This window comes from Hoplias malabaricus, chromosome 16, assembly GCF_029633855.1.
Source record: "Hoplias malabaricus isolate fHopMal1 chromosome 16, fHopMal1.hap1, whole genome shotgun sequence".
Lineage (NCBI taxonomy): Eukaryota > Metazoa > Chordata > Actinopteri > Characiformes > Erythrinidae > Hoplias > Hoplias malabaricus.
This window is the reverse complement of record NC_089815.1, coordinates 14,461,145-14,484,501: the sequence shown is the minus strand read 5'-3', so window position 1 is coordinate 14,484,501 and position 23,357 is coordinate 14,461,145. Positions and strand designations below refer to the sequence as shown.

Sequence of the window (23,357 nt, the reverse complement as noted above, 5' to 3'; positions counted from 1 at the left end):
ATGTGCCAATATATTTGAATATTTTTTGAACTGCTAGTGAACAGAAGGATAAAGTGAGAATGCCCTGCTGTAAGAACAGTTGTAAAAACTGACAGCATCACTGCCACAATACAGAAATATTTTTAAATTAATTGTTCACTTACAAAGACAAAATTGCCATTAGCTTTCCATTTGTAAGTCTGAATAATTTAGTGGGATTGATGTAGAATATATCTCTACATGTTTCAGAACATATAAATTATATTTTAAAGGTGTAATATTGTATTTTTTCTTTGTGTTTAGATGAATATCGGAGATTATGTTTTGAGGGCATTCCGTTTGGAACTGGTGGTGGAGGCAATGGTGGAAGCTACAGCTTCAAGAGACCTGGAAAAAATGGCAATGGTGATTACATAACTGGTGGCATTGGAGGAGGCAGGATTGAGAATGGAAATGGCGGCAGCCCACCCATAATTGGTGAGTGTAAATGAGGGGCTTATTTCTAAAGAAAAAAAAATAGTATTGAATTAATATTAACTAATTAATATATTAACATTTGGTATAAAATAAAATAATGAATGGCAGAAGTTTTCAACAGGCTTTACATGTTTTTTGTTTTTGTTCCCCCCCCAGATGTTAAAGGTGTTATCTCTAGTTATTTTTTCACTATTTAACTCTCAGTCCAGTTCAGTTAAATTCATGTAAATTAAATTCTGTTCAGTTCAATTCAACACAGATAAATTCAGTAAATTTCAGTTCTGTTCAAGATTAATCCCTGTTATGTTTAGCATAGTTCAGTTAATTTAGTTCTGGTAAATTAGTTCATTTTCAAAAATTATTACCATATTTTCAGAAGAAATTATAGAGGAACAGGTGTTTGCAGACTTCTGTTCATATAATAAGTTGCATTTTTAAATGAATTGGAATATTCCTCACTGCCTCTTTATTTTGTTCTTAGGCCCACTGAAAACAAATGAAAGTACAACCATCGATGTGTGTAAACATTTCACAAATCTGTGTCTGAATGGTCGCTGCATTCCTACAACCACAAGCTACCGCTGTGAATGCAACATGGGCTACAAACAAGATGTTCGTGGGGAGTGTATTGGTAAAACCCAAGCTGTTTTTTTACAGTTAACTTAAGTTGAATTATTACAAAACAAATCATTGTATCCCAAAAAATGCTTCACAGGAGAAGGAACAAATCTTTGACAATACAAACCCTATTTCCAACCAATATGGGATGCTGTGTAAATGTAAATTAAGAAGAATGCAATGATCTATCAATAATTTAAAATATATATATATATATTTAACTGAAATTGTGCAATGACAACATTATTTCATGTTGAAAATGAGAATGTTTATTATTTTTCAAAAAAAGATTGGCCCATTTGGAATTTAATGCCAGAAAAAAATGTTTACAAAAACATTACAAACAATTTGCCACAGGAATGTTTACCACCAAAATTGGTGTAGTTTGAAAAGTGAAATGTAATCGTGCATCAATTGCTTTCAACTGGTGACATGTTGGGAGTAGGTTAGCATCTGAATTAAGGAGCCATAATGTAATCAATGCAAAATATGGCTTGGCCGTTTCTTACTGAAATAAACAATGCCTTTCCAGAAATAGACATTGTCTAGATGGCAGCAATGTGCTCCAAAACCTGCATATATTTTTCAGCATTAACGGTGCCTTCTCAGATATGCAAGTCACCCATGCAACTAATCTGCACTAATACACCTCCAAACCATCAGGAATGCTGACTTTTGAGCGCTTATAAGAAGCGGGATGGCAGTTTCCTCTTTACCCCCTAGAATGCAGTTTCCATTATTTCCCGAAAAAGAGCTTTAAATGTTTCTGGCCACAGGACACTGAAATGAGCTCAGGCCCAGAGAAGGGGGAAATGTTTCTCATTTATATGTGTTCTTCTTTGGATTTGTGAGTTTAACTTTCATTTGTGGATGCAGTGACAAATTCTGTTCACAGACAGTGGTTTGGGGAAGTGTTTTAGAGCCCATGCAGTAATTTTCACTATAGAAACCTAACTGTTTTTAATTCAGTACCACCTGAGGGCTCGAAGATCACAACCAGCCAATATTGGTTTTTGGGTATTGTCCCTTGCATATAGAGGTTTCTGCAGATGTTCTGAATCTTTTAATGATATTAAATACTGTAGTTTATTAATTAATTTACTATTTTAAGTTGTGAAATATTATACATGAATTGTTGTAATTAGTGACTGTGAAAACATGGATGGCATGCTTCCATTCCCTTACTTTTCATAGAAATTAAGCCAAAATTGGCCACCATGGTGTCAAATTTGCATCTGATTCTGTGCAGTAGCGACCAGAGGCTGAGACAGACATGCCTCCTCATTTGGGTAAACACACCCTCTGCTTACAGCACTGAGAGATTCTCAGAGTGCCATGTTGGAATCAGGGGAGTGGATTTTTATAGCCGGTAAACAACCTTTTTTTTAATTATTTTTCTTTTCTCAAATTGCTCCTGCTCTTTTATTAGAATTTCCCTTTCCACTTAAATATGTACAGCAGTTACTGGCATTTAATAACTGTCCATTCCAACATAAACAGGGCAGAAATTACCGTGGCCATGGTAGAATTTTCCATTCCACCTTAAACAGTGCAAGATATAAGGTGAAATAAATAATTCTGTCATGGCCACATTATAATGTTTGCTCTGTTTGAGATGGAATGATGAGTTCTGCAGGTGAGGAAAAAAAAACATTACACCACTCAATATGGAATAGTAAATTCAACTGTGGCTACAGTACTTTAGGCTCAATGTATAGTAGAAAGTTCTGTAGGTGGTAGAATGTAAATGCCACATGTGAGGTGCAGAGGAAAGTTCTGCTAATACTAAAATGACATTGTGGCCATGTTAAAGATGGAAGGGAAAGTATTCACTCCGTATCAGAAGCCGAGATGTGCATAGGAATGGTACAGAATTTCTGTTAGTGCCACCAACAGCAGAATACAACATGATAATAGTATGATCAACTAGCTGTACTACAAGGGAGCAGGTCTTGGAGAAGGGGGTGTGTCCTTCAGTTGGTCTCAGACCAGTCAAGGGCATATCATTTTTAATTGTAACACCCCCTTCTTATACAAACCGGATTCCAAAAAAGTTGGGACACTAAACAAATTGTGAATAAAAACTGAATGCAATGATGTGATTTCAATATTTTATTCATAATAGAACATAGATGACAGATCAAAAGTTTAATCTGAGTAAATGTAACATTTTAAAGGAAAAATATGTTTCAAAATTTCAGTAGTAGCAATAAATGGCTGGAAAAAGGAAATTGAGCATATAATGAACAGCTGGAAGACCAATTAACACTAATTAGGTCAATTGGCAACATGATTGGGTATAAAAAGAGCTTCTCAGAGTGTCAGTGTCTCTCTGACGGCAAGTAGTAAAAAGGATCACTAATTCCACCATTGTTGCGCAGAAAGATAGTGCAGCTATACCAGAATGGTGTTACCCAGCGTAAAATAGCAGACGTTTGCACTGGGCCAGGGGTCTTTTAAAATGGATTGTGGCAAAATGGAAGACTGTTCTGTGGTCACGATTTGAAGTTCTTTATGGAACACTGGGTCGCCATGTCATCCAGATCAGAGAGGACAAGGATAACCCAAGTTGTTATCAACACTTCGTTCAGAAGCCTGTATCACAGATGGTATGGGGTTGCATGAGTGCTTGTGGCATGGGCAGCTTTCATGTCTGGAAAGGCACCATTAATGCAGAGAACTATGTTCAGGTTCTAGAACAACATATGCTCCCATCTAGATGTCATCTCTTTCAGGGAAGACCCTGCATTTCTCAACAAGATAATGCCAGACCACATTTTGCAGCAATCACAGCATCATGGCTACGTAGGAGAAGGATCCGGGTACTGAAATGCCCAGCCTGCAGTTCAGATCTTTCACCTATATAGAACATTTGGTCCCTCTTAAAGAGGAAGGTGCGACAAAGAAGGCCCAAGACAATTGAACAGTTAGAGGCCTGTATTAGACATGAGTGGGAGAGCATTCCTATTTCTAAACTTGAGAAACTGGTTTCCTCTGTCCCCAGACGTCTGTTGAGTGTTGTAAGAAGAAGGGGGGATGCCACACAGTGGTAAAAAATGGCCTTGTCCCAACTTTTTTGGGATTTGTTAATGCCATGAAATTTTGAAACAACATATGTTTCCCTTAAAATGATACATTCTCTCAGTTTAAACTTTTGATCTGTGATTTGTGTTCTATTCTGAATAAAATATTAGATGTTGGCATCTCCACATCATTGCATTCAGTTTTTATTCACAATTTGTTTACTGTCCCAACTTTTTTGGAATCCGGTTTGTATATAGTAGAATAGCATTTTGAAAATTGACTTCTGGGGAAAATAAAAATGTCACAATGGTCACAAAAGGAAAACTAACTGCTGGAGTTAGACATTGAAGATGGAAAGTCAGTATAGAAGAGAACAAACAGATTGAAAATTGGCTGGTTTGCCATAGAAAGGGGAAGGAGGAGCTACACATCATACTGTTACCAGAAAGCAGAGGCAGCAGACCCTCTGTTGGTTTCACTGTTGGTGTGATCCATGGTGTCTACAGTCATTGGTTGCACTTTTGCCTGCAGTCTCTTCACAGAATGATGAACCCCACCCCATCTTTACTTCTGCAAGACTCAGCCTCTATTAAATTTTCTTTTTAAAGCCAGTAATGTCACTGATATGTTGCTAGCATTGAATTATTTAAGCTAAATTGATTTTTGTAACATTATGTGATGTTACCATATTTTTCTGTTTTTCTGGAAGATTTGTCTTCCAAGTTGTTGTTAATAGCATGTACTGAAAACATGGCTCAAAGATGATTCAAGCACCTGAAATGTGTGGGCTGTGGTGTTATTCCTAAAGTGGAATTTGAAACCAGTATGACTCTATGGTGTGTCCCCTTGTATTTGACATGTGGTGTTTAACATACGTTTCAGATTTTTACTAGTGAATGTTTACTCTAAGTTGCTTGACCTAAAAATCCACCCAAAATTCAAATTACGTAGAGGCCTTGTAGATTGAGTAGCATATTTCTCAGTAGGAATAACTTTGTCGTCTGGGACTATAGGCTTTTCCAAAACAATATCTGTGCGAGAAGATTAAAGAATATAATGTTTATACTTTTGGTTAAAGTTTCCTGTAAATTGTTAGTTATGAATTAACTTTGGTTCCATGAATACAGGATGACAGCCAGTGGCAGCACAGCTTTTGGGTGTGCATAGTACAGATCAAGACTTTATACCAACAACATCTTGTGTTTGACATAGCAGCTCCTTGAAGATGGAACGACTCACCCCAGTCAAAATACTTGTCGTACTTATCCTGCCTTCATAGAACAATAATTACATTCGTAATTAACATTCAGTTTCATGCAGTGTATTGAATGATGTGTTCCAACTAAGGGAGGAACAGTGACCTGCTATGGCTGGACAGAACTGATGCATCCAAGCTTGCAGTTGAGATCTGTAGAATCTAGAAAAGGTAGAGGGGAATGACCAGGATGCTATTAAGCATGAAGCTGAGACACTGCATGTGGACTGCCCCACCACTTTATCAGGGAGCATAGCAACTGCTACATTCTATGACTTAATAATGAGTGATTTGAGCTACCCAACATGAGAGTCTCTGCCTAAAGAGTGGGCTACCAGCAGCAGGGACACTAAAGCAGATAAAGACCTGGTCAGTATGCTGGATGGCCTTTGGTAATGGCACATACTGCTCAAGAACACCAACAGGACACAGGTGATGGTTTTAGGACATGTCAGCCAAGCTAGAGAGATTGTTTGACAATGGATGGCAACAATACCACTAGCAAGACCCATTTTGCTGAGGAAAAAAAGGTAGTTTTAAGCAAAACCCACTTTAAGGGTACCTGGGTCATGGTTTCTAAGGGAGTTTCACATAAAGAGTTCAATACTGGGTGTAAAATAGATCTGTTGGCAAGCCATATAAGGCTTGTAAGGGAGACTTGTAAGCCAAAGGAAACCTCTGCCTTTGTGAAAACTAGAGACTCGTGTAAATCCAAGAATGAACTCTTGACTACATGTCTAGCTGAAAAAGCAGCCACTTACAACCTGATAATTAAAGGGATTTTGCCCTCAACCAAGAGATGGAGGAGAAATTTAAAATGAATTGCCAAGGTACAATTTGTAAAGTCTTCCAATGTATCATACCATTCAGAAAATAATTTGATCAATATTTGTTGCCTAGCTTGACTGAGCAATTTTCATTGTGTTATTTATAACATACCCAAAGCTTTGCTCCCAATAGTAGTAGTAGTAAAAATGATAATAATAATACATTTTTTTAGTAATGTACTTTACATTTCAAAGAAATCTCTCGTGTAATTCTCTTGTAGATGTGGATGAGTGTATCAGTAATCCCTGTGTGAATGGAGACTGTGTTAACACTCAGGGATCGTACCACTGCAAATGTCATGAGGGCTACCAGGGCACTGCCACCAAACAGGCCTGCATTGGTATGTACTTCAAAATATATTGATAAGGTTCCTCTTACCAGTCACAATAACCAATTAATTTTTTTTTTGTTTCAGACATCGATGAATGTATTGTTAATGGAGTCATGTGCCGTAATGGTCGCTGTGTAAACACAGATGGAAGCTTTCAGTGCATCTGCAATGCTGGCTTTGAGATCAGTCCTGATGGTAAAAACTGCATAGGTGAGCATTCAAATTCACCGCTTTACTTTCATTGGATATCACTGCTTCCACTGGATGTAACACTGAAGTTGGTTCACTAACTTCTCTACACTGATGTTATTTCGTTTATGTAAAAGCATTAGTGAGGTATGTGGACTTGTTTTGTGCAAGAATTAATAAGCATTTTACATTATTTTTCATAACATATATGAATACTTTAACAGCAAGAATGGCACTGTACATTTTACTCTATCGCCTTTCTTTATAGATCATGATGAATGTGCAACCACCAACATGTGTCTGAATGGCATGTGTATAAATGAAGATGGCAGCTTCAAGTGCATCTGTAAACATGGCTTTGCCCTGGCACCAAATGGACGATACTGTACAGGTGAGCAGATATCTATTTCAGATTTAGAAGCAATTATTTACCACCAAAATTATGGAAACATATCTGTAGCAAATAAAAAAAAATAAATCAGTAAAATAGCAACATAATCCAAAGTTTGAATTTAAGTAGTTTTATACGTAAATGCCGTTGGAGCTCAAAATTCTAATTCAGTAATTTGTAATTTCATAGACATCTACTGATATTTCATTTAAACTGAGAGTTGAATGCTTTGAGCATCTTTATTTAAAATATATTGTATTTCCCTATTTGAATGAACATATTCAAAAATATATATGCAAAAATGATAATTAAAATGGTATGCATATTATGCATTTGCACACTGTGACAGTGCATTTGAAATTTCAAACTCATCACGGTAGAAAGATGGACAAATGAAATGTTAAAAGGTAAACAGTGCCTCTCCATTTTCTATTTAAATTATCACTGCCACTGCACTCATTCTGTGACAACATGCTTGTGGAAATGCAAACCGAGCAAATTCAGTTCAGCAGACCAAGCTTTAAAGAAGGCTTTAGGTTAGAGTTTGGGACATTTTTTTGAGGATTTGATTGCATTCCGCCATAAGAACATTGGTGAGGGGCTAACAAATATCCAGCTCATCCCAATGGAATTGGATGGAGTGACATTATTGGAGAAAACGCATGAGAACTTTATGCTCACGTACATCTGTTTCAGAGCTTCTAATTTTATTGTCCAACACTTTCCTATGGATATTCCACAAAATGTTTAAAGTAGTGGAAATCCTTCAATAGAAGTGGCGTCTATAATTTTAGTACATTCTTGTACAGGTAGTTGAAATGTAATATACTAAACAGATCAAGCAAGTACAGAAGATGGAAATATGCTGAATAAATATTTAAATATAAAAATTGTAAATATTGTAAAATATTTATATATATATTAATTTTATTTTTGTAAAAAGCTGTGTGTCCTAAAGGAATGAGACTATAATTAATTAATCTGATTTGAGCTGTATTTTGAATATCTTGGTTTTTTTATTTTTCAATCTCAGACATTGATGAATGTCAGACACCAGGAATCTGTATGAATGGACGCTGTATTAACTCTGAGGGCTCTTTTCGCTGTGAGTGTCCACCTGGCCTGGCCATTGATGTGGATGGAAGAGTGTGTGTGGACACACATATGCGCACAACCTGCTATGGAGCCATTAAAATGGGTACATGCTCGCGTCCTTTTCCTGGGGCTGTGACCAAGTCTGAGTGCTGCTGTGCCAACCCTGAACACGGCTTCGGCCAGCCATGCCAGCCATGCCCCGCTCGTACCTCTGGTAAAGACTTTTGCCTAGTATTTAGAAATGCTCATGTGTTTGGTATTACTTTTTACTTCTTTGTGTAACCTGTAATATTTTAGATGTCTACAATTGTGCATATCTAGAGCAAAGAAAACGCACAAAGATAAAAAAAAATGCATTTAATCACAATTACTCTCAATTGTTTTTTGTTTTTTATCCCTAAAGTATAGGCTATATTTTCTTGTCCAAAATTAGTGTCTTTTTTTAAAGATATAGTAGCAGACAATATTAGCTTCATTAGAATGTCTTTATTTCATTCAGCAATTGTTAAGCACAGCACTAAACAATTGCATCAGTTTACATAATAAGTCGTTTGACAAAATAAATAGTAATTTTGCCTGAAATACAGTCAGACACATGCTACATCCATATATTTCAATGTACAGTTACTCTCTAAAGGAAATTTAAAGGAATTTTGAGTTACTGTCTCTGTAACTTTCTGGAGTGAGTTGTTTGGTGGAGCATGTAGTATGAATTTAAAAGGGGGTGTGCAAGGGAAGCACAGAGAAAAGCTAAATGGGAGCCAAATTGAACGGCTCAGACTTGCTTGTTTTGAATAGAGGTATAAAGCTTCATTTACAACTTTTTTGCTGCTTGACACAAAAGTTAATTTCACACTGATCTTATTTTCCATGATATATCTAATAGAGGCATATTATATTGGCCCAATATCATTAATTTTGTTGTTGTGACTGACACACAGCTGTGCAGTATATAGCTGCACATTTATCTACTGTTTAAATGAAACGTAGTCCTTAAAGAGACTGCTAAATGCATGAAAGTAAACACAAATTGAAAGTGATACAAAACTAAACAGTTCAAGTTACAAATGAGTTACTCTGCTAATTCAAACAGTGAATAAAAATTTATAGAAAAATTTCAGGCGTCTACATGCTGCAGTCCTTTTCTTACTCCAACATACATTTCCAGCTGCTGCTACAAGAACTTTGGCTTTTTTTTCGTGCCTTGTTAATTCACTCATTTATCTCTTATAAATTAAGAGATTCAAATACAAATACATAAAAAGCTTCTCTGAAATATTATAATAAAGTAAAAAAACTGTTTTCACTAACCATTTGTTTTATCTTCATTCCCTGAAAAACAAGGAAATATATAATTAAAAATCGTGATTAATTACAGAATGTCATTGTGATTAACACGATTAATGTTTTTAATCATTGTTTTATCGTAGTTTTAATGTTGTTTTAGTGTCTGCCTGCTTCAGTTTTTAAACACAATGCCCTCAGTCAGACAGTCAGATGTTTGTCATCTTCTAAGCTTCCATTAGTGAACACAAGATGCTGTTAAGTCACACTAAAATCTTTAAAAATCACACTTATAAGCACAACACTGCAGTCAGTGTCACTGCAGTGCTGAGAATGATATACCACCCTAATCATACTCGTCTGTTGGTCCTCTGAGGGTCCTGAAGCTTGCAGAGTAGAGTGAACTGGGGATAAGGAAGTGGGTTGGGTTTTTGCTTTGAAATGTGCATAAAGCCCAGAACTCCTGCCCAAAATAGAAAAGGCATACATGACAAGGCAGTGATTTAATTTTTTACTCTGGTATAAAGTGCATAAAACAGCAGTTTTACTCAACACAGTCTCTCTTCCTAAAATGTATAATGTTAACACATTATTTAACTCATTATTTTCTAAATATTGCAATTTGTTTTACATATTTATAGTGTATGTACATATTTGTTATTGTATGTATTATAAAATGATTGTTTTTTATCTTTTGTTCCCTCCAGCTGAGTTCCAGGCTGTTTGCAGTAGTGGAATTGGCATTACCGCAGATGGAAGAGGTGTGCGCATAAACATGCATGCAGAGATACACATATATGTAATCACAGTCTTTTTCCATCCCTGTTTCATGTCTATTTTTCTAGATCTACACTGTAAAACCTAATGTTCAAAACAATTAATAAGATTGAGTGATTCTAACTTAAAATATACTGAAAAGTTTCACTCAATTAAACAATTCAGTTATTTTAACCAATCTCTTAAATGTTATGGGTTTATGCAGCGTGATGTCTGGAGCCACAGACAAAAGACCAGTGCAAGAATTTTCAGCCCAGATTGTGAATGGTCTGGAGTTCACTGCTTATAGTGACTTTGGACAGGTTCATGTGTTTATTTCAGTGCAAGGGGCAGTGGCGCAACAGGTAGAATCACTGTCACATAGCTCCAGAGTCCTGGGGTTGTGGATTCGAGACCCATATCGGGTCACTGCCCTCAAAAGTTTAGTGTGTTAGCGTGTGGTGTCCTGTGATGGACTGGCGCCTTGGTTACTGACAATGAATTAATTTACGGTTAAATTAGTTAATAGTACTTAATAGTATTGAGTACCAAAAATGCATATTTTTCTTGTTGTATTAAGCATGAAATGTTCCAGACACTTAAAGTAAATGTATGCATACTACTGACATTTTTTAGATTACGAACTTAATTAATTTTTAATTTTTTTAGTTCTGCTAACTTATTCAGGTTTACAGTGTAACATTGTAGATTTGTTTTTTTTCCTCAGACATAAACGAGTGTGCTCTGGACCCAGATATATGTCAGAATGGGATGTGTGAGAACTTGCGAGGAAGTTACCGCTGCATCTGCAACATTGGTTATGAGTCTGACTCCAGTGGCAAAAACTGCGTGGGTGTGTATCACACACAGATTTAAAAATTATTCACTGCCCTTTCCGACCAAATGAAATCTGGATCTTCAATTTGTTCCATTCAGGATTCTTAGAGCCTTGTTTATTTCCAGCAAACTGGCCTGTGTTTTAACCAGTTTTAAACTAAGAACTAAGGCTTTGTCACTTCTCAGTTCTATCTGTTTTAACCAGGGGTGTGTTTCCCAAAAGCATAGGTGCTAACCACATTAGCAGCTTACAAAATTTGAATGATGCAGTTGCAATGCAAGTGTTTCTCAAAACCGTCATTGGAGCTATTGAGGTAACTATGTTTGTAACTTGCATAGTCCAAACCATCATTAAACGACACAGGTGTTTCTCCAAACTGTAGTTCCACCGAACGTTCGCAAACACTGTTGTGTAGTTGGAACTAGACCTTGAGACCTGTTGTCAGGAGCGAGGGGTGGATTGAGGGAGGCGGACGCACTCGCTAAAACACAGGATATTTAATAAAGGAAAACAACAACAAAACAAAGAGACTTTAACAAAACGAAAACAAACAGGGAGCCAAGCAGGCTACACTAAACAAGGGGAGCTAAACAGGGCAAACGGGACTGACAGACTAAAGAGTAAACGAAGTAACGAGAGAGACACGAAACAACGACTAGGGAAACAAACACGGAGAAACTGGAGACAGACGGACAGACCAGGAAACACGACCGACTAGACATAGGATAAATGTGAAATGAGAAATGTACGACAAACAGGACGTGACACAAGAGGGCTTAAATACAGACACAAACGAGACACACCTGGACAGATAACGAGGACGGGTTAACACATGACAGACGAGGAGGCGGGACAAAGGCGGAGACTAGAACATAAACAAAACAGAGCCATGTGCAAATAAAGCACATGGCGGGGACAACAGACTGACAGGACGAAGGCGTGACACCTGTGGTTAGAAGCTTAGTTCCTGGTGACAACATCATCGATGACAGAAAGCACATTAGAATTAGGGTAGTTTAATGTATATATATTTGCAAATTATAAATACAATTATATAATGGTTACCTATGATTTAATAAAAAAGTGGGTAGTTTTAAAGTTTTGAATAACACCAAAAATATTGTGAACCACATGTAGCCTATAAATAAATTAAATGTTATTATTATTAAAGTTAGGGCAGCACGGTGTCGCAGCAAGTAGTGTCGCAGTCACACAGCTCCAGGGATATGGAAGTTGTGCGTTCAAGTCCTGCTCCAGGTGACTGTTTGTGAGCTGTGTTCTCCCCGTTTCCTCTGGGTGCTCTGGTTTCCTCCCACAGTCCAAAAACACACATTTGTAGGTGGATTGGCGACTCAAAGGTGTCCGTAGGTGTGAGTGAATGTGTGTGTGTTGCCTGGTGAAGGATTGGCGCCCCCTCCAGGGTATATTCCTGCCTTGCGCCCAATGATTCCAGGTAGGCTCTGGACCCACCGCGACCCTGAACTGAATAAGCAGTTACAGATAATGAAAGAATCAATAAATTATTAATGTTTACATTTAATTTAAAATATATAACAATACATTTGAAAAATGTATATAAAAAACCTAATCTTAATACACAATCATCATTTAACCCATGGTTTTAAATAACTCATCGTGATTTTTTTAATTGAACGACCATTATTAAAAACACAGTTTTAATGAAATCAACAGGAGAACAATATTTAAGGATTAGCAGCTTTCATTCCCCACACTATGTAATGGTATTGTTACTCATTGTCACTCATTATACTGATACATTATATTGATACAAATAAAGAGCAATATTAATTACTCTCTGGCGGGTGGGAGGCATTGGGGATTTGAGGAGATATTTTCTGCAATGGCAGCAGATGCTTCAAAGCCAGTGGGTCTGGGGGTGAGGGTCTCTGTGTTGAGACAGCAGGATGAGCAGATGAGTTTACAGTAAGGGTATTCTGGGGGTTCAGGGGACAGCCCAGCCATGGGCAGGAAATGGTCCTATATAGAACCATGAACACTTGAAGAACCTTTGCATGATTAAAGGTTTATTTGCATAATGAAAGTGTTCTTCATATTGATGGAGAATGTGCTATAGTTGGTTCTATGTAGCAACTTTTAGAAAAGGGTTCTATATGGAACAAAAAAAGGGTTCTTCTATTATTACAATTTCAAATTTGTAAAAATAGAGGAACCATTTATTACAAAGAGGAGCCTTTTCTAAAGGCTCTTTAACTGTACTATTTATGTGTGTGGGTGTGTAAAAAGATGTTATCAAGTTGGAATATACTACAAATACATATATCAGAAGAGGCAACAGAGAGCAATTTGCAGTACTTTAGTGAACTTTTCATCATTGAGAGCTTCAGTTGCCATTATAAAAATGATACAGCGAACACAGTTGGGCCTCAAACCCACTACTGTGTGATACAGAAAGGCATGGTTTTCAAGTGTAGCCCACGGTACCACAAAATAAAAAATTACAAAATAATCATTGCCTATTACTACTATTAGTTATTTTATTTTAAAATACACATTAGTTTGTAATTCAAGTAACATTATTCTTTTTGCTGCTGATTATATATGATTAGAATATGAATCATTCCAGTCACAGCTCTCATATTTTCACATAATTTTACAAAATGTGTAAGTCAGACCAAAAACATCTTAAACCATTTTAGTTCAGACTACAGTTGTTTAAATCAACATGGTTTAACTACTGTGGTACTAGCAAAATACAACAGTTTTGAGAAATGGTCGATAGTTTAACAATGCAGTTTAATGCTAGGCTCCGTATTTGTGCGGGAAACACACCCCAGAACTGTAGATAAATGGATCTCTCTAGAGTCAAGAAAGCCCCATGGTTTATTTAGTGTTTGCAGTGGTTTGAACGCACCTAGAACTGGAATGATCACAGACACGGAAAAAAGAGTGACTATTTTTATTTTTTATTTTTTTTCCAATTGTCTTTTTGGTTTGAAAGTTAGAAATTGAAAACACTCCCCCATAACTCTTAAGTATGTGGGTAATTCTTGAGTTTCTTTAGCTTGACACACCCATGGATTTAATCCAAGTTTGTATTGAAAAACCTACTATTCTTTGGTTCCAGCTGGGAAAGAGCCTTTCAGGTTCTGCAACCTTTTTGAACCTGGCTAGAATGTATGACAATTCAAAATTAGGCTATTTATTTTTTAAAAGGGCTATCTGATATTATGCAAACACATTCTTAAACTGCTTTACATAGAGCATGGAGTAGTGTACACTGGACTTAAGAAGCTCCATCAAATATGATGTGGTTTTTGCCTTCCAGAGCTATTCAGTACCTCATCTCTCTAGTTTTCTTCTGTTTCAGACATTAATGAGTGTTTGGTGAACCGGCTGCTGTGTGACAATGGCCTCTGTAGGAACACACCTGGCAGTTTCACCTGCTCCTGCCCCAAAGGCTTTGTCTTCAAACCAGATTCAGAGACTTGTGAAGGTGATATGTCACTGTCTTACAGGCAACTTTTCACTTCATAAATCAGTATTCTGTTTAGATATGCAAATCTTTGACACAGAATGAATAATTTTTTAAATTGCCAAACACATTTAGCAAATAAGATTTTAAACCCATATGTATCATTTGAAAATCTTTTAATCTTTTTGGAACACGACAACTTTAATATTTTGTCCTATTTCCAAATTTTTGCCTGAACATCTTTGTCTTTCAGACATTAATGAGTGTGAGTCCAGTCCCTGTATTAATGGGATATGCAGGAATCTGGCTGGCTCCTTCACCTGTGAGTGTTCTCATGGCAGCAAACTGGACTCCACCAACACTATCTGTGTGGGTAAGGATCTTCCCTGCAAGCTGAATTTCTTAATCATCACCACATTATTCAAGTGATGATTTGGAGCTCTTCTAAATAATTCCGAAACTGTGATGTAGAAAGATTTTAATTGTTGAGAAATTTACAGATATTTTCTGATATTTTTTTAAATAATTGGTTGACATAAAGGGTAATTATATCTACAGTAAATTGTGTTTCTACTTTAAAAATTCATTTTCAGAAATAAACATTTACATTTTGAAACTTTAAACAATATTTTTAATGCAGCCCATTAGATACAATATTGTAAAAGTCAGAGAAATTCCATTGTGATTTCAACAAAGGCGGATAATAAAACTGAGCCATTACTATGTTTTAAGTTACTTTTATTGAACCCTTAAAAGCATATAAAGCAAGGGAATGAGAAACAATTTGGTCTTGTTGTGTAGCGAAGACCCCCTTCGTTGAGAGTGTGAATCCCCCACAACACCACATCTCGCTGCATGCCAAGACTAAACACACATGCAGCACACACATAAACACACAACTCAAAAATCAGTAGTATTATTCGCCAGATTCTAGTGGGTAAAAATGAATTGCTAAGGACCGTCAGGACAGAGACACCACAGTATTAGTATTATATTTATCTATTTTTTAGCGTTTTCTCTAACCTGTCCCCAGAACAATAGGTTGAAAATCCCTGCCTTAAACATTAAGACATCTGGTTCTTATAACCATCAGTGAAAACAATTCAGATTTTCTCTAGACACTGTAGGGCATTTACATCAAATTGTGTGTATAATTTAGCGTTTGTTCACGTAACATGCAAGCTGTTATTTCTGATAATAAAGTCTCCATAAGGGGATCCATTACAATGGATCAAATTGGGCAGTCACAGGGGGATGTAAATGCAGTTTACATTGTTCTTATGTGGCTCAGGTAAGGGATATTTATTTTCTCATTACCCTATGTTTGTGCACACCATGTGGCATTTGACAGTCAGTACAGGATATAATAGTCAGTGACATGTAGACTTGTCTCTTAAATATATAATTTCTTAAATATACAGTACCTAAGTTTTTCAGTGGAGTTTTTCCTGCTATGTGCATCAGCAATTGCAATTCAGGGGATTTAAATGGATTGTATTTATATTGTGGGCTTTTCACTTACCATCTAGTTCCATATTCTTTTCCAAATCAGTGATTATTTATTTATTTTGCATACAATATATTTTAGTATCATCAAACATTACAAAACAGATATGACTATCTAGTATGGATTGGAGTTAAGCTCGTCCACTGATGGATGATGGATAATATTGACAGATTTAATTGTTTCATGGTGCAAGGCTGCAATGGACATGAAATAAATGCATAAATAGTTACATACTTAATTAAATGATTTAAATAATTCAGTTAAAAATATTTAACATGCTCATTTAAATCATGATTAAATTAATCACATACAAATACTTAAGATTTTACTTCAATTTTTAATTATTTAATGAAACATTTAATTAATAAATTCTCCTTTTAATACATTTTTTTATTTGTTTAATTATATAATATTTTCACAAAAATCCCTCCATAATCTAGAACAGCTGTACACACAAATACATACTCCAACATTTTCTGTCATTTTCTCTGTAATTCAGACAGTATGAAAGGTACCTGTTGGCTGAATATACAGGATGGGCGCTGTGAGGTCAACATCAATGGAGCCACGCTCAAATCAGAATGCTGCTCTACTCTGGGTGCTGCATGGGGAAGTCCATGTGAACGCTGTGAAATTGGTAAGTAAACACATTTATTTAGGTGCCACTTTAGAATAAAACTATACTTATAGATATTTATAAATTGTTTAAAATCTCTTTATTATACAACAACAATGACCTTTGTTTACCAAATAATGAAACCATATCCATCTACACCAGTGGTCTTCAAACTACGGCCCGTGGATCACATATGGCCCGCTGCTTTCATTTATCCGGCCCTTTAAACTACAGCAAAAGCATGTGGTTTGGCTAAGGGAATAGATTTGGGAAGAGATGGAATGGACATGTCTCTATACCAATCCAGCGACTATTGAATTGTCCCTAGCAATCACAATACAATGCACCGTTGGTGTCTAGACAATGTATTTTGTACAAACAGTTAAGGTTCCATTCTGTAGGGAGTCCTGCCATCCGAGCCCACATCGCTAATAGGATTGGCTTTATCATTTCTCCCTGACATGTGAGAGGCTGTGGCTGTAAGGAGACAGTGCTCTAAAAAGAGATGCCATCCACATCACATCTTGTATTAATTAAGGGGCAGTGCCACCATCTATGATTCAGTCCAGCTTTTTTGAGATATAATATCTGCACTTTTCAGCGAAAAGTTTTCCTGGTGCACTCACAAACATGTACCATATAACTCAATGTAGTTGCGCAAGCGGAACGAACTGCCATCCTGTACTTCAAATTGACTTCACATTTTCAAAATATTATTACTTTAGTCTTGGTAAACATCTTTAACTTCAAAATATTTATGAGATAATATATAGTGTTTTTTCTAGATGTTTTCATCTCTGGTGGCAGTCTGACACCTGAAAGACTGAAAAACACTGAGTTGGCCCTTTGATTAAAATGTTTGAGGACCCCGATCTACATTTTTAAACGTCAGGTCTTGCCAAAAACTGACCTTACTTTGTTTCCTCCATCAGTTGGCATTAAGCTTGTTGGCCTCATCACATATTTGTTTATAAGTTTAACCATTCAATGGATTAACCACCAACAGAGTGACTTTTTCTACATCAGTGTTAATGTGATGTACCTTAACATAGGAAACTGACTAAATTCACATTCTTTAGTCTTAGCCTATTCTTTAAATTGACATTTTCAGTAAGTTATCTGACACTTTTACTAATAAACAGAAAAGAGGTCACTGTTTTCCTTTTTATCTCTGTGTTACAAACGATTATTAATGACCTTACACCCTAATTAATAACCATGTAATAGACAGGTTTTTAAACCATTTATAAACCTTTATAACTGTAGTCTTATTTTAAAGTTATACCATTTTTAGATATATGTACACATATCTCTTAAGTCTGTATATGACGTATATGAAACCCATATGTACCCATTTATTGTGTTATAATATTGCAGTAAAAATAATGTAATTAAAAAACCCAATATATAATTATTGTTAATAATTCATTCATTCACTCATTGTGTGTAACTGCTTATGCAGTTCAGGGTCGCGGTGGGGCAGGAACATATCGTGGAGGGGGCGACAGTCCTTCACAGGGCGACACATTCACTCACACACTCACACTTTTTTGTGTCACTAACCCACCTACCAACATGTGTTTATGGACCGTGGGAGGAAACCGGAGCACCCGGAGGAAACCCACACGGACACGGGTAGAACACACCAAACTCCTCACAGGCAGTCACTGGACAGTGGGACTTGAACCCACAACCTCCAGGTCCCTGGAGCTGTGTGACTGTGACACTACCTGCTGCGCCACCGTGCTGCCCTATTGATAATAGTAATAAAATATAAAAATAATAGATATTCTTATTATTTTACAACAATGCATTTAAATATTAATAAAGAATAGTCAAATATATTTGAAAATATAAAAAATATTAATCTAAACATATATAATAATATTTATTAAATACTTACATAATTATATATCCCATATATATATTGCATGTATCTCCACATTAATACTGCATTAAAAAAGTACATACACAGTCTTGTATAGCACTGTGTGTGACATTTATTACTCTTCTTTCACTTTCTCCAGACACTGCCTGTCCTCGCGGACTTGCACGGATGAAGGGTCTCATTTGTGAAGGTAAATCACAAACAAGCATGTCGACATATGCACGCAGAGTTAGAGTAGTTTGTTTTCTTTTTTTGCATTTTTGTTATACAGAAACATTTTACATATATTTTCCTTTGATAGGGTCATGATAAAAAGCTTGTGAAATGTTTTTAAAATGTGTTATTTTTTTCTCATTAGACATTAATGAGTGTGAGGTTTTCCCGGGTGTGTGTACTAATGGTGTGTGTGTGAACACACATGGCTCATTCCGCTGTGAATGCCCTGAGGGACTCACGCTGGATGAGGGTGGACGCACTTGCGTAGGTGAGAATTGCAACTACAACCCTTAGCTCACAAGGGTTTATAATTTACTATTTTTTGTTATATATTAAACATGTATTAATATATTCACATAAGTAGTTAGGTAGTGAATTACTTTTATAACCAGAACATAGATAGTTTTGAGTTTTAAGTTTGGGCTTTTTTTAAGCCAAAATTAAATATACCTAACCATTTTAAATCAGCCAAAAATGAGAAATACAGTATATGCAGTATGTCCGAAGAGATAAACTGTTTGTTTCCCTTCAGATGTACGCAATGAACAGTGTTATATGAAGTGGGATGAGGATGAGTGTGGAGAGCCTTTGCCAGGGCGATACAGGGTTGATATGTGTTGTTGCTCTGTGGGGGCTGCATGGGGGCTGGAGTGCGAGGCCTGTCCCAAAACTGGAACTCCAGAATACCGGACAATTTGCCCCAGAGGTCCTGGATTCGCAAACAGAGGGGATATTCTCACTGGTAGACCCTTCTACAAAGGTAAACCCAAAAAAAAAACTTTACCATAATTATTTTCTGGAATTAATTCAATGCATAAAGCTTTTCCTAAGGACTTTTATTGGTGTAATGTGTGGTAATCCGGGCAGGGAATGAAACCTTAGTCTTCTGTACAGAAAACAACTTCATTACCCACTACTCTACACAACAGCAATTAATCAATACTAAGGTACAAAAACAAAAGGTACTTATCATATCAAAACAATCACAAATAGAACTGATTGCTACAGAGGAATAAAGCTAGAGTTTAGCATTATTATTTAGTATTGTTCATTCACTGAATGTTGTGTATGTTAAGTAATATATAATGTTCTTCTGAACTTTAGGATGTTAATAGTTCATTTGCCCGCCGTAAAACACCTTATAGCCACCAGTTTTTGTTTGTGAATTCTGCTACTTTAAAGTGTACCCATTTTGGCCACAGATGTCATTATAGGTTATGTACCTTTTGTGAAAGTCATTCCATTTCACTGGTGTTTCTGTGGTTTTATGTGTCTCCTCTATTTAGATGTGAATGAATGTAAAGTCTTTAAGGGTCTGTGTACACATGGAACATGCCGGAACACCATCGGCAGCTTCAAGTGTCGCTGCAATAGTGGCTTTGCTCTGACCATGGAGGAGAGAAACTGCACAGGTAAGCAAAAGCCACATATATTGCATTAAGCTGTATTTCTGTTCAGAAACCAATTTATTCACCATATAAATAAATAAGTGAATCTTCATCTATAGTAGTATAATGCCACGGTTGTGTTTTTATAATATAACTGTAATTCAATGTTCTTTTAAATGGACTGGAATACAGATTTTTATATTATTGTATCTTGATAATATAAATCATACTATGTCCATATATCTCACTACAGTTCACACATCCACACATTTAGGCTTTAATTAAAATACTGTTTAAATACGCATGATGTAATGCACTCAGTTCAAAGATTAAAATGCATGTATTGTATTGTAATTTAATTAAAAGAACTTGATAATATTCTTATCACCCTTTTAACACCCTGTAACTCTCTCTCTCATAGATATTGACGAGTGTGCTATTTCTCCGGACCTGTGTGGTCAGGGAATGTGTGTGAACACACCTGGCAGCTTTGAGTGTGAATGCTTCGAAGGCTATGAGAGTGGTTTCATGATGATGAAGAACTGCATGGGTAAGTCTCTACTCTAAAAGATTGGAGATGAACAGATTTCCCAAATGTTTTCTAAAAAGGTTCAGTGGTGGACCCCCCACCCCCCTCTTTTTCCACTTTGCCCTCTCTCTCTCAGACATTGATGAATGTGAGAGAGATCCCCTGCTTTGTCGTGGAGGAACCTGTTTAAACACTGAGGGCAGTTATGAGTGTGAATGTCCACGAGGTCACCAGCTCAGTCCTGAAGGTTCATCCTGTGAAGGTACACATAATCTCCCCCTAACATATATTGCTTATCCTAAAAAATGTCCTTTTTGGTAGGCCTTTTTGAGTGCTTTGAAAACAATGTGCAGCATGTAGGTCAGTGTATGTTAAAGTGGTTCCAGTGGTTACAAACTTATTGCTTAATCTTAGATATTGATATTATATAAGATATAAGATATTGCTTAAATACAGCATACCCAGTGGTCACCAAACATTTTACATAATCATCACCTTTTGAAAACTAAAAAAATGAAAGCTCTACCACCATAAATGCTAGGATTAGGCTGCTTAAAATAGCAAAGCTTTATATGTCCCCTTGGCTTCCAATAACATAAAATGAAACCATTTACCTACTTCATTTATGTGTAGCTGAGTGTTGGCAATGGTGGTACCTAGTGCCCGAGGCTGTACACTGCACAGCTCTATGCAAAACAGGTGTTGTGCTGACATGTTGTGCAACCTATAGATACCTAACCTATCCACATGCTCAGACCCACAAATCTGAAAGTTTTCATGTGTTTTTCATGGTAAATCTGTTTGCCTGAGGTGCATTATACAATTATTATACAAAAATGTGCCAGCATTCCAAAAATGTACATTTTTAATCAAATGTGCAAAAGAAAAAACATTTTTTATCACTGTAAATACTTGTATTTAATTTATCTTTCCCTTTATATGGAGATTTAGACTGTGCAGATCTCCTGTATATAATTTTGTTGGAAGCATTTTCTGGATGCACTTCTTTTAGCATATCCAAATATTCTACCTAACATTTTACTTAGGCGCATGTGGTAACACTATGGTTGAACATTTTGACAAGGTAGCACAACTCAACAAAGCACTGGGGTACAGTGTGACTATCTCTTGTTTTGTAATTTGTAATCTGCATTTATATATTTGTATAATATATTTCATTTTGTAACAGAAACCGTCTGTGCTGCCACCATGTTGGCTCAGAAAAGGCAGAGACAGTACGAGCAATAGCACTATTGGTCAGGTCATGAATTTGTGCTTCACAATTTGTGGACACAAACAGCTTTATATGTAAGCAGCTTTATAACTAGCTAGTGAACCACTGTGGATACAGAATGAGGCAGCTATAGTAACTTAAATGTGATAACTGAAGCAACCATGATATATCGCAATCAATTCTAATAGTCTTGGAGATTGACGTTGTCGATTGCAATCGAATGGTTGGCAACCACTGGCATAAACCATAGAAGCAGTATAAGGAAACATTTTATAATGTTTATAATTAACTAGAAAGGAACTTTAAGTTGGCTTGAAAACCTGTTAATAATGTTTAAATGTAGTTTATAAACTGCTTGGTGGCATTAGTAATAAAGCTGTAGTACATTAAATGATGTACTGCATTAAATTCTGTGCTATGTTAATCCTAATAAAACATTAAATACACTGATACTTTAAATTTACTGCCACATTACTCTATGCAACCTCACATACACTGATACATTGAATCCACTGCCACATTAAATCAACTGGTACTTTAACCCTCTGGGGTCGGCACGTAAAATACGACCATTCGCAATGTGTCTATTAATATCTTAGCGATAACACAGCGCAGAAATACAATTCAAACACTCTCTGAATGTGTAGAAACTGCTCTTTCGATTGTATGTCATCACGAATGTACGCGATACTGTATATCCCGAATTGCGAGCCCATGTATAAGCTTGAGACACGCCTCCTCAGCCTATTGCCGTGTCTAACTGGTGTATTCGCTTGTTTTTAAGACTGATAAAACTATTTCAGTCACCAAAACAATTCATCCACATGAGTAAAGGGATGTTTTCATAAGAGAAATAAAGATATTCTAAATTTTTTTCAGGGTTAGAGACCAATTATCTCTACATAACATGCTCTAGGTCAATGGGCCTCTCTTAATGAGAGAACTGAGATTGCTTTAAAGGTGAATTTCAGAAAATTGAGAACATGTCCTTAGACCCAAAGGGTTAAAGGAAAGTTAATTCATAATTTTACCAAATTTGGCCAGAACTTTCTTCCATAATCCACACGTATTATGGAGTCTACTGAAGTGTTAGCAGTTTTCACCGGTTACACTACTGTTGATTTGAGAAGATAAATCACATTTTAATTATGCTGAAATATGTATTAAATATCTTGACTAACTCTTATTCTGATTCTCTCTCTGTCTCTCTCTCTTTCGTACAGCTCCTCTTTAATCCCTCTATATTCTAGCCTAGACGCTAAAGCTCTCCTGAAACTTTCTATCAGCAAATTAACAGATTCCTCTTAATTTCGCTTTCCTCGTACCACACTACACATTTATCTTCCCCCTAAACTACAAAATATATGTATATAAGAACTTAAATATATATATTGAAGTTCTTACATATGTGGATGAGCAGAGCTGAACTTCATGCAAATGAATCCAGCCAATACTAGCTG

At 36.3% G+C, this 23,357-nt stretch overlaps 1 protein-coding gene across 1 annotated transcript in view; it reads left to right on the top strand.

The window, feature by feature from the left end:
* The window catches only part of fbn2b (fibrillin 2b), a 131,813-nt gene that overhangs the window by 62,852 nt on the left and 45,604 nt on the right, over positions 1–23,357 (top strand). Inside the window, exons 11-27 of the mRNA XM_066647244.1 lie at positions 283–456; positions 938–1,087; positions 6,402–6,521; positions 6,597–6,722; positions 6,970–7,092; positions 8,126–8,401; positions 10,179–10,232; positions 10,955–11,080; positions 14,415–14,540; positions 14,773–14,892; positions 16,526–16,663; positions 18,670–18,720; positions 18,889–19,014; positions 19,279–19,506; positions 20,033–20,158; positions 20,556–20,684; positions 20,800–20,925. Of these exons, the coding sequence (XP_066503341.1) occupies positions 283–456; positions 938–1,087; positions 6,402–6,521; positions 6,597–6,722; positions 6,970–7,092; positions 8,126–8,401; positions 10,179–10,232; positions 10,955–11,080; positions 14,415–14,540; positions 14,773–14,892; positions 16,526–16,663; positions 18,670–18,720; positions 18,889–19,014; positions 19,279–19,506; positions 20,033–20,158; positions 20,556–20,684; positions 20,800–20,925 (2,319 nt within the window). The remainder of the gene's footprint in view (positions 1–282; positions 457–937; positions 1,088–6,401; positions 6,522–6,596; positions 6,723–6,969; positions 7,093–8,125; positions 8,402–10,178; positions 10,233–10,954; positions 11,081–14,414; positions 14,541–14,772; positions 14,893–16,525; positions 16,664–18,669; positions 18,721–18,888; positions 19,015–19,278; positions 19,507–20,032; positions 20,159–20,555; positions 20,685–20,799; positions 20,926–23,357) is intronic.